Raw genomic sequence first — 14823 nt, forward strand, 5'->3', positions numbered from 1 at the left:
TAATTCTACTCTCAATGTATTGTTGCTGCTTTACGCAGCAGGCTCTTTTCGAATCTTGAACTGAAAAGTACTTTTTCCCCACACCCCCAAAATTACATGTGTTTCACAGTAGCGAAAAAGAGTCCCGAATGAACGCTCCAACGCTTCTTCGGGCTCCTTCGAGATCTACGAGACGACGGCAGCGCCCTCTCTTGGCAAACACCGCAATCTCGATCGGTTTCTTTTAGACATCTTGGTCGGACTATTTACATTTGTTAACAATTGTTTTTGTTGAAATCTAGTAGGCCTCCTGAAAGGAAAGCCACGTTGAAATAATATTGAAGCCTTTTTTGATTAGGAACTTTTCAAACTTTTATTAATAACTTGAAAGTTATAACGAACATTAAAACAAAGCTTCTTAAGACAGCTCACATTCCATTTTGTTTCATTATATTTTTTTATATTATATATGTCGTTATGTTATATGTTATATATGTTATTATTATATTATATTTTATATAGTAAAATATTTGCTCGTTGTCCTAGACAAAAAACTCTTCAAGGAAATAGTTTGATGGTCATAATCCCCTAACTATTGGGCTATTGTTGTAAATTATAAGCAAGGAAATTCGAGAATTTCCGCGTGTCTTCGTAATTCTACTGACTTCAGGATGTAGATGAAAAATTCAACTAATTACATCCCATCGTGCAACAGAATTCGTTGCTTTTCACACTTTGAAGAACTTCTAATAGCTACAAATTGTTATTGTAAAAGAAATCCCAACGTATTCAAACCCTTATCCACGCAGCAACAAGAAAAACAAACGAAAGCACGCAAACAATAAAGTCCTCAATGCCGAATAGAAAGTGGTCCCACGGCAAATAAACTGCAAAATCTGTGACAACATTATTGCACCCGTGATAACGTCACCATCGTTCGACAAATCTGTCCGATCGGCGCACACCAAGCAATGCCTCGTCAGTCAATTAAATGGTAATTCATTTCCCAACAACGAACAAAAACCGGGTTCGTCACTCACCGACTTGGCCACCGTCCAACATTGTGTTCGATGGGTTGCCCGCAACTCATCAGCAGACCCCCGGTACCGCACTGCATCATTCATTCGATAATCCGTCACATGCCGGAAATGGATGTTCCACCACGCTTTCCCACGCGTTCCGCACAAAAAACACCCAAAATTATCCTTGCGCGAGTATTTTCATTTAGATTGTCCCCTGTCGAATCCGTCACCATCGGATGGTCGCACGACAATTAGCGCAAACCTCACGGAACAATAATTTCCGTTACAGAAAGCGCTTTCGGTGCGGGATTCACCCAATTCCTAATTACGGCCGGCATCGTCGCGCAACAGCCGGTTAGCGTGTGGACGTCCGGTTTGGGCAGGTACCGTTCGTTTGCCAGCGAAAGGCGGCGCTACTTGCAATTTTTGACGCTTTGTTTTTGGGATTGGGTCATCGCCGGAAATTGCTCGTCATAAACATCATGCTTCCGCCGACAGCTGACACAGCTGGACGGTGCGAGTACCGGGCACCAGAGTAAATGACAGCCCACCTCATCCTCATTACCCAGTGGATGGCTCGGGATTGGAGTGTGGTTCCGGAGACGGTGGTGGGTAATTGTTCACACAAATTGTCGCAAATGCCTCGTTGACGCATGTCCGTACAAATATCGCTCGGAACCACGCAGCAACGTACGCCGGCTTTCTTTGGCTCTTTGGCTGTTCGCGACGGTAAAACCATTCGATTGGCAACTAATTTTCCGGACTCGAGGCCGCGTAACATTAGACGAAACTCACTTCCGTTGTGCTCGATTGGCACGAAAGAGCGCTGTAAGTTCCTTGCCACGAAGTAGTACGATCAACGCTCCCCACAAAAAAACAGGGGGAACGATCTTGCTCACCCCCACCGACCAGCAAATCTGTGTAAAGTAGTAGCGGTCGTTTCATAAATGCAGCATTTTCCACATAACCCAACCCCCCCGGAACGGAAAAACTGGCCGGTCCGTTTATAGTTTATTCACGCATGATTTATGGTGGAAATAATTGCTACAATTTGTCATCGCCATTTTATTTTATGGTGCGACCACGACACCACCGAGAGCGGAAAGGAACCGAATCCCAGGCGGCCATTCGGTGTTTTCTCATCCCGGCAGGGCGAAGGGGTCTCGGAAAGCGCGTGGGCACTCTGGGCTCTGGGTCATTATAGGGCCGACCACCGTGGAATGGTCGCACGACGTGGCTTCGAGGCAGAACGGCAGCGAGCAGCGAAAATGATGGACAGTAATTTATGTGAGATTTACGGGGACGCGTCGAGCGAGGTTCGGTGAAGGTGCCTGCCACCGGAAGTCTTCCCGTGAGCGATTAGATGGGTGATGGGTGATTGCTTTTAAGATCCATTCGGTTCTCGGATATCGTTCCCTTAATCGACTGACTTCAGTGGAGGCGGAGGGTTCCTGTGGCCCATAGAGTAGCAGAGGGTGGCCAATAGTGGCCAATTTTTGGAACAATTTTAACAAATACTTTAGTATTGGTCCTTCTCCTTTTACGAAGAGTGTTCCCACGAATGAATGCAACAATGAATCATCTATAATCGATCATATGTCGAGCAGATTGCATAACTACGGGCGGAAATGTATCAACGACACTTCAGATCTTCCACAAACAGTGTGGCGGCATCCTTCTCCAGATGAGACCCACCTCTTCACATACTTATTACAAGCTCTTAATCGTCCCCTTAAGCAGCACAAATCTTTTACAATTCCAACCACTCAGCCATCAGGGTTTGCACATCACAAACTTCAATTAGTAACGCAAATACCGGGGCAATAATTTCTCGCATTTCCCGTACGCAACGGCAAACAATTAGCAATAATCTACTAAGCCACTTGCCACCACCGCTTAAGCACAGCCCAAAATGTACTCGTTTACCTCGCTTGATGTTTGATCTGCTCCAGTTCCCGAAACGGCACTAAAATAAAGGTTCCTGCTGCAGCACGCCCGCCCGTTTGTGCAAGCAAAACTCGCTGCTTGACGATTCACGCTCACGCTCGTCGGGTTTACATAAATCATGACATTTATTTTCGCATCAATTTCGCAGCGTACCGGGTGACTTCCGATGTGGTTGCAGATTTTACCGGGTTCGGTGATTCGGTTTTGATTACACCTTGGACGGGAGTACATCCCGCACATCCCGGGGGCTCTTAATGGACTCCACATGTATCGCTACCCGATGGAGTCACAGGCTGTTTCTGGTCTGATAACTCGATGAAACATCCGCGCCCACAAGACACTCACACCGCGTCACGCAAAAACGGTTAGAAGAAGTTAAAATTTCATATCAAACAACATGTTTGCATTAATTTAACTTTCGTCGGACGGCTAAAAATCATCATCACAAGTCAACCAGCGTGTGTGCCTGCTACTGGTGGGACACACGCTGTACCGACCGCCTGCAGCCTGTACCGTATAGAAAGCGTTCCCTTGCTTCACTGCTGACTTTTACGGCAACGGATCAGGAAATGGAACAGGGTGTGGCGTGTGTGTGTTTGTACGAGCATGTAGTAAAACTTGTCCTCATCGCTCCCGAGTACACTCGGTTGTCTTTCTAAAGAGGATCTCGACTTTCCGACATAAAAGCTATTACGAGTGTACTTAGCAACTATATTACAACAACATCACCGATTCGACCTAGTAGTTGCTGCTGCACTGTGTAGAACACTCTCTGCTAGTAGCTTGTGCTGCTTTTGGTAAACACATTTACTTAAACACACACACCAACACATGTCCTCCCAGTGGAGAGCAGGAATTTGCACACAATCCGCACGGAACCGGAACGATTCTGATAGTCATCGCTTCTCCGCAGCGTCCATGTTTTGCCATTGGGGTTAAAAAACGGTACCGTGATTGCTCGGTGTGTCCGTCCCTGCGAGACGACACCGGCAGAACATGTGTCGTAAAATCGTTCCAATAGCTCTATTTTCTATTAACCGGTGAAACGGTTCGCGTCACAGAAAAGATGCTGACGGCGGGACGTCCGAAAGGGAGCGATCTGCAGATGCACCATTTTACGGTGGAACATTCCTTCAGTTCCTGTTCCGGAACAGCGCTACTAGGGAGGATGCTTTCTAGTTAAAAGCATGCGCATGCGGCAACAAATGTGTAAATACCAACCGGTTGGAGGAGGATTTCTAAGCATTCCTTCGAAATGGGCGAAAAACATCATCAAACATGCACTCGCCCACACCGGAAAACCGGGAATTTAAGCTGCAAGTACAAGTTTGTGCTTACCACTTTGGCAGGCGGCACTCGCCCTATCCTGCCTGTCCGTGATTTATTCACTTCTCGGTGTGAAACGGCAGCGTGAACATTGGACAAGCAAACAAAACATTTATCGTTCACTCACCCATCATTGCAAAGTTCGTTTAATATTCGCACAGCTTTGGCAAAAACTGGCCCCGTATAGCAGCAATACAGCAATGACACAGACATTACATGCACCTACCGCCCCAATATGCCATGTGTAGTGCCAGCGATAATGCGATTTGGCACCGACAACGGTGGGTCGTGGTGAAAATGCGCCAAACTGAGCGCCAGTCTTCAAGGTTTCGGTGGCCAGGTGCGCATTCTGACACCTTTCCAGAATGTTTGTACCGAACGCTCCAGACATCTTGCGTGGCGGGGCGAATAGGGTGGAATAAAAAGCTGCTTCCCGACATGGCAGCAAACACGAACACAGGAAAAAACAACCTCAGCGTGTATCACTTAGGCCTTGCAGAGCCTGGTGGCATCGACGGTGTACGGTGCGGTACACACAAATAGCTGTTTAGTTTCATTAGGCTTCTGTTTCCTGTTCACAACTTCATTCGCTTTGTGCACGAACATCGCTACCCGAGGATGGGTGTGTAGTTTCTTCACTCGCACGAAAGCTCCAGGAGCTCCTTCCCGCGTTCTTCCTTGTCGGAATAATGCCACCCGACTGCGAGAACTCACGCAAACCCCCTATTTACCCGTGGGGACAACGCCGCCGTCCGCTGTATATGTTTTACATTTTAATGCACCGACAACTTCTAACGATTTTCCTTCCAGAACGGGGGCAACAAGAAGACGCGAAAGTACCGGAGGGTAATTAAAGGCTACAGAGTGCAGTTTGCTCAGTGACGGGCGCCTCGGTGGCGTTTTAGCGTCAGCCTTTAATTGATATTTGCGTTTTCGTGCAACCAGCGGACAGGTTGTGTCACAATAAAAGCTTATGCCATAAAGAACCCTTGTGGAAAGTATCGGAAATAATGCCTGAATGTGCTCAACATCAGTACGCAATTCATTAGATACCTTAACGTACGAGATTTCTCACACAGACGCAGAAAGATTCCGCACCCTTACGCAATAGAAATGATGAAGTGCCCATTCATTCGTCCTTATCGGGGGGGCGTACGTTATGTGGGAGATTCTTCAAGGAATCTATGTCAGCAAAAAAGCCTTCCAAACATTCCGTGCCTCGTATGCGGGCCACCTATCCGCGCGCTGTAGGTAATCGGTTGCAGGGTTTTCCTTTTTACGACCAGAAAGATATACCCGATGCTCTATGGGGCCAAAACGCGTTCCGGTGCTGCTTTTAAAATATGCCCGCAATAAAACGAGAACGGTCGCTCCATAAACGTAATCACACGCGCACGCAAACGCAGTAATACGGTAACAATTTTTCATTTATTCCAATAGATTGTTATTGCTTTCTTCGCCTTCGTTTCGGGTGTTGTGTTGTGCGTTTTGTTTTGGGAAGATGGGAAGCCGGAGAACGAGTTTTTGTTGGAGTCCTGGGAAGAAAATCGTTTTTTTGTGCTAGATTGGAGGCTGAGCAAATTTTCATACGATCTGACGCGTATGGGCGTGTGGGAAATTTTGATCGATGGATCAATCGAACCCGGAAGTATAAACGTAAGGACGATGGTTTTTTTTTTTGCAAGCGACAAAAAGCGCTCTGCAATAAAGGGATAAATTATGGATATCGAGCCTTTATTGGACGCAGATTTGATGCAATTTGGCTCACCGTTTGCTGGGGCTAGAATGTAACAGCCTCCCCGCGCGACATTCATCCCGGGAATTACACGAACCTTGCGAGAAAAAATGATGTTTACACAGCGTAATTCCGGCGCTTAACCCCTTGCACCTGAAGCAAACTAATTAAAACCACCGGCGACTGTGTGTAATTCAATTGTGCTCCACAATTAAAAGCTCATCCATTCCGCTAGATTAAACACTATTCCCTTCTCAAAAAGCAGACGGTTTTTTGAAAGCCAACAAGATCCCTCCGCACATCCAAAGATCAACAGCCCTACCGAAACGGGGATGAAAGCAAAGAGAAAAAAAACACAAAATAGAATTGCAGGATGAAAAGAAAACATACACACAGTGTGCTTTCTGCTTTCTGATCCACCCTTATCCTACTGGAAGGTTCCTACCTGCAACCATGCCCATGATGGCCACCAACAGAAAGGGGTTAAAAATTAACTAATTATCATGTTTAAAGTTATTCGCGCGAGCCGAAGGCACACTCACCAACACACCCCGTCTGCTTTCCGTCAGCAGGGTTTGTGTGTGCGGCCACACAATCTTGCTTCCCGGGTACCGTGCCAAAATTCACTTAACGGCGCAACATTTCACCACGATTCGTGCAAAGGTTAGCGAATTTTGAGCGCTGATTACTACGATGAGGTTTTTTGCTTTCTTTTCCGATGCTTCTTGTTTTTTTTTTTGGTAAAAAAGGGGGCACGACGTAAAGCCAGCACCGAGCCGTGCGTTAGCGAAACCTTTTTCCCCATAATCGGCCAGGTGTGCGTCCTTTGCTTTCCTGTCGTATGCTTTGCATCCCTGTTCTAGTCATTTGCTTCCCTTTTTTTGTTGCACTCTGCGAACAACGACTGACGCTAGCATTTTTAATAATGTAAATTTTGAAAAGCGTCAGCTAAATTTGCCACCGTTTCGTTCTGGTTCGTGGGCTAGTGGGTTTTGTTCCACGATGCTTGCAGAGCTTCTGGGTGGTTGAGCTAAATTTGGGGTGTGTTTTTTCCTGTTCTATCTTTGCAAACACTATGACCCGCTTTTTTGATTCGTTCATTAATTTCAGAAGGTTATACTGACGTGTAGCGAATAATGTAAATAGCAGAGAGAAATTGAAAATATTGCAGGTATATATTGTAGGAAAGGTATTTAAATTATATAAGCAATTTGATTTGCTGTTCGATAATATTACTGTACTAAGGAATAAACAATTTAATTATTAAATACACAACATGGAATCCAAACTGTGTCTCTTATTAAATTTAGCAATGAGATAAATTCATTGAGTAACCCTGTACTTCAACTGTCAAGTCTAATTTTGTGACACAATTTTGGGTGAAATCGCTACCAATAAATGGGCCTTGTTTCTTGCATGTTAGAGAAATTATTAATCGACGATTATATTTGTTGGTAAATCCCATTTATTCGGGAGATATTCCTCAAGGGTTTTCCCCGTCAAGGGCAGCTTAGAAACAGGTCAAATCCCCCTTCTCAACACTACACAGAAACCATCTTCTGCAAACCAAAATGCAGCAAAGAACGAAAGAGCGAAATTCCATTGCAAACGAAAGCAAATGTCCATCTCTGCAAGGGAAAAAGAATCGCAGTCCAACAGTCAAAAAGGCGGAAAAGCGCAAGCTTCCGTTTTCCGCAAACGTTTCAACTTTTTAATTGCCCTTTCAATACGGCTGCGTGAGCCTCGAACGCTCCACAAAAGCATCAGCACCAGCCATCATCGTGCCATTTGTTTTTGGGGTGGGTAAATTCACCCGGAAGCTCCACTTTGACTTCCTTTGCATGAAAAGTGACGAAACCACACGCGCAAAAACGAAAGCTCCTTCGTGCCCACTTTTCTCTTCTCTTTCCGCTGTCGATGAGACGAAGGCATGCCCGAGGGGGAACATTTTCTAATAATGGTGACGTTTAGCGCACCTTCACCAACTGACCTTCAACCATGAGGGTGGCGCCGTGGCTTCTAAGGAAAAGAAACGAATTGTCATCATCGTTGCGGCGAAGGAAACTTTAATGTTTCGGAGGTCAGCACGAAACTGCAACGGAACGCAGGGTGCGAAAAATGACCATGACTTTTTTGTGTGTTGCGGAAGAACCCCGGAGCACAACTTCTAACCGCAGGGATTAGCATGCGACATCGGAGCATATTTTTATCAGCCATTTGTTTAGTGGTGGAAAAGCGTAATTTTGAAGCCAAAACAAAAAAAAACACCCCCGAAAACTTTACCCCATAAAACTGAAACTTCACCGCGGGGTGGCCTGTTCTATTTCGCACTAATGAAAGGAAGTGAGGAATAGAGGGTTACCTCCTCACCTAAGAGAAAATGCGCCCTCCTTTCTCACTCTTTCTTCTTCAGCTCCTGTTGCGTTTCCGAGAGGCTTTGCGAGCGAAAGTTTTGCCTTTTAAATGATAAGAAACTTAGGCGGGTTTTCTTCCCCTGGACGCTTCGCTTCGCATTACTTCTGCATCACGAAACGAAACACGGCTCAAGTGCGTTTTAGTTCGGGCCCCGTGGTGGCGGCCTACCCGAGGCCAAGCGATAACAAATTTCACGCAATTCCACACCACGCACGGTCGTATTTTATTTTAGGCTTATTCGTTCCCACCCCAAACCAGGGGGTAGATAAGTGAGGAAGCCCGCCGGACTTAAACCGATTCGCCAATTCACCTATCTATCGCGGGCGGGCGGTCGGGCCGGGCGGATGCGAAAAGTGGAATTGCTATTACTTTTTCGGAACTTTTTCCACCAATTTCTCTTATCGATGCGTGAAGCATCTAGCCAAGCAGCGAACACGCACATGGCCCGATAGTCTGGGCGGTAATTGTTGCTTTGTTCTTTCGCCTCCGAATAGCGGCGCTCCGGTGGTGGTGGTGGTGTTTGTACTCTTTACTTATTCCCACACCTGGAGGGTGTACTTGATGGCGTTATTTCAACTTTGCCATCGATATGACGGTACTCTGATTAGCGCACGGTGTCGGGGAGTATCGCTACGGAAACAGATTTACGGTGTGAATTTCATGAGTTTGTCTCGTACGTATCGTTTATTTACGGAAATGTCCTACGAGTTTTTGCTCCATGAAACATTGTTTGTTCTATGAACGTGCTTGGTATGTCTAGGCCTGCCATGCCGAATGGTTGACTATCTGGGACAATTAATCTCACAAGTTTGGTCTTTCCGCGATGCCAACCCTAACATCTGTATTGCTTAGAAGGAATTTTCCAATTTTTCCAACAAAAAATCCGTCTCAACATGATCAACAAATCTTATCAATATTGCAACAAATATTGTGGCCAAATAGCTAAATTTATTATCTTTATTTTTTACCGAAACAACTTTGCTACTTTGACCTAATTTACCATTGGCTGAATAGTCAGTCCTGTGTGCGACAAAAGACAAACCAAAAAATGTCAATTTCTGTGCCTAAAATTGGAAAACTGACTGCTGAGACATTGAAGGATCTTCTGATCATGATTTAAATGTCTGAAATAGATACATGTAGATATTTCGTAACGTAACGTTTTTAATACATTTTCATGCGAAAACTTGATAATATATAATTAATATGCATATAATACTGTTATTCATTAAATTGTGTATAATCGTAGTGTACAAAAACAGTTCAATGTATTCCAAACATAAACAAAAAAATGGTTTCCTTCTTTCACCATGTTCTGAGTGGTGTCGTTTTTTTGTGTACCGCACTGTATATACACTAAAGGAAAAACCGAATACTCCAGGGGGGTTATGGAGTCTTAACATTATTAATGACCTGCTCGTTTCCGGGCGCTCGCGCACAGTTAATGGCAACTATCGTAAGCCTCCAATCGCTTATACGACTCTTCTGGCCCAAAAATTTCCCCCCCCCCATACCCCCGGTTCAGCGTCGTCGCGAATGACCACACCATCGCCAAAAATAAATAAAAAAAACAACCAGGTAAAATCGGTGGTCATTTGTTTCAACCTACCCCTGGCCCCGTGGAAGCGTTTTGTTTACTCCGTAGAATTCCGACATGACGCACCTACATTTACGATCTTGCGCCTGGGTTTACACGATAGCTCGCGCACACGGGGGGAGCGATACAAAATTGCAGTAAACAACGACGAGCTGCGAAAGAAAAAGTAAATTCCTCCCCCCGCAAAGTGATTTATGGTCAGCTCTTCCCGTTTCATCGATTTCGGTCGCGGTAACGGTGGCGAACGAAAGTAAACTATCGTCCTTAACGATACCAATGATCGAACACAAGGCCACCGAGAGTGTCTTTGTGTGTGTGCGGTGATAATGTTGTTTTGATACGCACCACTTGACAAATCGCGTCAAAGCAAACCGGCTGTTCCGGACGCAGGAAATGGAAATTCGAGTGCTCGCAATTAATTCTCTCCCCCGGTCTCGTGTCTGTGTGTGCGACTGCATTGGGCAGGGGGAGGGGGGAAACTAATTAATACACTGGCGATCAGGTGACTAATCCAAGGGTTATTTGTGCGTTTTTGTTTACATTGCCGCATACGTGGAACCGACAAAACCGGGATGGGAGCCATTTGGCGTTCGTAAGCAAATCTCTCTCGTCTAAACAATCCCGCCACAATGTGTGGAATGGCACGGACCCCGAGCAGGGTAACCGATTCGCACTAAATGGGTAAATTGTTTTACAACTCCGCTAAATCTCCAGGTACGGCTGCGGAACTCCAATTCGTGGAAATCAAAAATTCATTCATCATTCGCTCAGGTTGTGTGGGGGTCTTTTTTCGGGACTCTTAATAAACTTCACCCTTGGAACTACGAACCGAAACTGTACATGCACATCATCCGCACGCATACGCTTACGTCTGACAGTTTCATCTCCATTTCCCGGGAAAAGTCAGAGCAGAACTTTTCACTCCCAAAAACCCAGCCTCCTTCGACCCATCGGTCGGTGCGCCAAACACGGTGGATGACGTTTGCCGCCGGGCATTCTCTCTAGCTCGGTTTTCGAGCATTGTGATGTAGGGAGGAATTAATTTGTTTATTTGTGTAATATTTATGATACAATCATAACAACAATCATTTGCACGTATGCATACCGCTTAGTGTTCTCCCCATGTTTTCGCAAAACTACGCCACGCCATACGCTGAAAACGTTCCCCCCCGGAACGGGTTTCTGGAAACCTGTCGGCGAAACGCCGGCAACAAAATGTTCAGCTTAAACTTCTTGCCCTCTTTGGGGCCCGAAAAAGGGTTTTGCAGCTGTGGCCGGCTGTCGACGGTGCTGGCCGGATGATGAAGATACCCAGACGCTTGGATTACGCTAGCCAAGCGCACGGGCGGAAGGTTGCCAGGGAACTTTCCCGTCCGGTGTGCAATGGCGCTCCCCCAAACCCGAAAACCGGAACTGCAGAAAAGTAGAAAGACGGAGTAGGATGTACTCGCACACCGAATTCTGACAGGATCCCCTCCGAAACTTGTGCCGCTTGTAAGAGAGCGGGTAGCTCAAATCATAATCAGATTACGCGCGATACATATGTGCTGCGGAGCCGGACGGCTGCACAGTGCCGAGACGGTGCGCCCCCTCTTAAATGATCCGATCAACGGATTACTTCGGAACGGTGGTTCGGAGGGACGGGAACTTTTCTTCCCGGGCGTGTTGGTCCGTTGGCCCGAAAATTTCACTTGCAGAGCCAAATTAGTGCCCGTTTATGCTTTTATCAAGCTGGCCTGGAAATATGTGCCGTACTGGCTGCTTACCAAGCGCTTTCTAAATTTTCCGTGCAGAAAGGTGAAATATTTTCCGCACATTGCACAGGAATACTGTGCGCTCGAGATCTTTGTCTACACATATGTGTTCTGTCATCTTTGACATGAAGGGAGTTTAAACAAACATGCTGTACGGGTTTCTAATCTAAATATAGGTAATGTATGATTGAATGCTGACGTGACATCACAATGAAAACCATTCCGAGACAGTGACCATTGTCCATAAAATAGATAGTAAATGTAAAAATGATTTTGTGGATAGCAGAGCGTCATTCAAATTGAACTCCAAATAGAAGAAAAACACTGCAAACAAGTTTTATGAAAAAGAATTTCGATGAATTTACTTGAAGGTAGTTGACATTAGTCGCCTTCGTAATAATGCACCTGGTCTATACACTAGACACCCAAGGATGCAATAATTCCTAAAGATAAACGCTATCAAAACATTTGCAGATAAGTCCTATCAATGATCAATGCAATATCATATTCAATGCTTGTAGTAAAGATCAGTGATGGTTTTATCATTTATGATACTACCTACTACACTACTACTTGCTTATCAGATGTCACAACCGCAGGAGTCCTCTAAACCACTCACGGTCGAGCGCCATCGTTATCATTTATGATACTTTAGTTCAATCATATGATGTTTACATCAACAATACTACAACCATATCGGTATTGCATGCATAGAGTTCAATTTTAACATCTTTTATATATTATACAAAATTTTGTAATATCTTTTATTCTATAAATCCATTGAATACCGATTAAAGTTATAACAAACGAAATGTTTCATATTGCCGACGTTGGAGTATTATTGTTTTGTTTTGATCAAAGATCGTAACTCACTGATACGCATTTCTATTCTTATATCACGTCGGACCGACTGGCTATGATTAAAGCGCGCTTAAACGTTCATTGCACAGTGTACAACGAAAAAAAAAGTGAACCCCGAAACAACAAACGTACTCTGACTGACAATGTGCTGTCATGGAATGGTCCGTGCTCGGAGTGAACACAGTGAACGTAGGAAAAATCAATCTCGCTTTGCTCTAGCCGACACACCAAACAAACACAGTGCAGAACCGGGCCTGCCGCGCCCGGGGGGCACCAGCAAGCATTTATTATTCCCGTTCCCAACTAGAGGGATGTTTTTTTTTTTCGTGTGTTCTGTGTTGTATTTTGGGCGTCCCATGTCCTTCGTCCTATGGTTCCACTTCCACCGAACGCCATTATACCGTCGTACCGTCGAACCGTTGATATTGTGCGGCAAAGAATTAATTGGAGGTCATGGTACAGGCCGGATTTTCGTTCCCATTTCTAAACCGTTTCACGCAGCATTTGCGTTATGGCTGCACCGCAGGAAGTCACCGAGTTGGTACCGTTCGCCTCACAGCACACTGACGTAATCTTCGCTCGGGAAAGAGCGTGTAACACGAGGGGGTTGGGATTTTTTTTTTCGCTTTTCGGTTTTGTTTGTTTGTTACGCTCACCACAGTTCATGCTCAATTTCAATTGTAAATGCAAAACTTTTCCGCTCGAGGTTATGATGTGTAAAATCCACCTTGCGCACGAGCGTGTTGGAATAAGTTTTGCCATCACCGGAGGTGCATACCGCGATGTGTTTGCAGTCGATTGAAGTTGGAGTGGGTCGGTTTATTGGCGCTTTTTTTTTTTGTTAGTTTCTTTGCCCTTTGAATGGATGACCTACTCGCCTTTGGTTCGTGTTTTTGAGGGGTTTTCGGAAGAAGAACGTATCCGCATATCTGCCTAATGGTTGTCGGGTTCTCACCCAAATGTTGCATAACATGTTGGTGTACTCACCTGAAGATATACGTGGCCCTGGTCGATCCAACCGACGGCAATATCCGCACCGACCAGCGTCCCATCGCGGGAGAACCCAACCCCCACGTAGCCGAGTGTGCGGGCTTGAATCTCGAACGTCACCTCCTGACTCCCAACACTCCACAGCAGCCGATAGCTGGGATCAAAGTCCACCAGATGTTCCCACTGGGGCGTAGCGCCACCGGAACTCGCACAAAAACCGCACATTGTCACCAGCAGCAGCCCCACGGTCGCCCACATCCTGCCCACACCACCGTTCACACGCAGACCCATGGTGTGTTTTCACTGTTAGATCCCCAATTTCCGAACGGGGCTTTTCACCTGTTCTCAACACTTACAAACACACACACACACACTGTCACCACCGGGTCGAAATGAAAGTTCCACGCTTTTGTTCGCTGCAATTGCAGAGTTTTAGCACCACGCACCCCGGGGTAGATCCTTCGCAACTGCTGCTACCTGCTGCAAGTCAACCGCAAGACATCACCATCTGAAACGGAATGCAAGAAGTGCGATCAGTTTTTATAGAAAACACAACCGCGACACCAGACCAGTGCAATACACCAGGATGCACCATGGTAACATACTGCAGTGCATCGCTCGCGGCTAGCTTCATTTTATCTACATCATTAATTATGATACAGAATGGTCGTCGGGTCTGGGGACGGTTCCTTCGTCTACTGCAACTATGTTCGGCGTACGATGTGGAGCATCGTTGGAAAGTGTCACTTGTTATAAATTAGTCTTAATTTAATGTGGCTACATAGACACTCCCGCGCGCACACACACTCACCGAGGGGCAGATAGAATGCGTGTGTCTGCTGATGATGATGGCACGATATTTGTGCGCGAGCTACAATCGTAACCGCGAGTGCAACACTTGCAACTTGCACCACCCGAGCAGGGCGGATTGTATGGGGTGGTAGTTGCAACCATGTTTTGCTATGTACACTCTAGCGGAACCTTTGCGACCTTGTCTCGGTGCATACTTTCTCTGCCGCTCGCTGCGGTGCTGGCGAGCTTAGAACAGAACACTTTCTTTATTGGAAACGCACAGAATACACCGAGCGGGTCCGATAAGACGGACACGCTGACACATAAAATTAACTGTCGCTCCGTGATAAGAGTGTACCGTATCACTGCTACTGTTTCTTCATCGGGGGGACAACAGGGAGTGAT

General features: G+C 45.9%; 1 protein-coding gene across 1 annotated transcript in view; it reads right to left on the reverse strand.

The window, feature by feature from the left end:
* Positions 1-14125, reverse strand: part of LOC128309780 (MOXD1 homolog 2-like) — a 47059-nt gene extending 32934 nt beyond the window's left edge. The window contains exon 1 of the mRNA XM_053046248.1: positions 13624-14125. Coding sequence (XP_052902208.1) covers positions 13624-13917 — 294 coding nt within the window. The 5' untranslated portion in view covers positions 13918-14125. The remainder of the gene's footprint in view (positions 1-13623) is intronic.
* Between the last annotated feature and the right edge of the window lie 698 nt (positions 14126-14823).

This window comes from Anopheles moucheti, chromosome 2 (assembly GCF_943734755.1).
Source record: "Anopheles moucheti chromosome 2, idAnoMoucSN_F20_07, whole genome shotgun sequence".
Classification (NCBI taxonomy): Eukaryota; Metazoa; Arthropoda; class Insecta; order Diptera; family Culicidae; genus Anopheles; species Anopheles moucheti.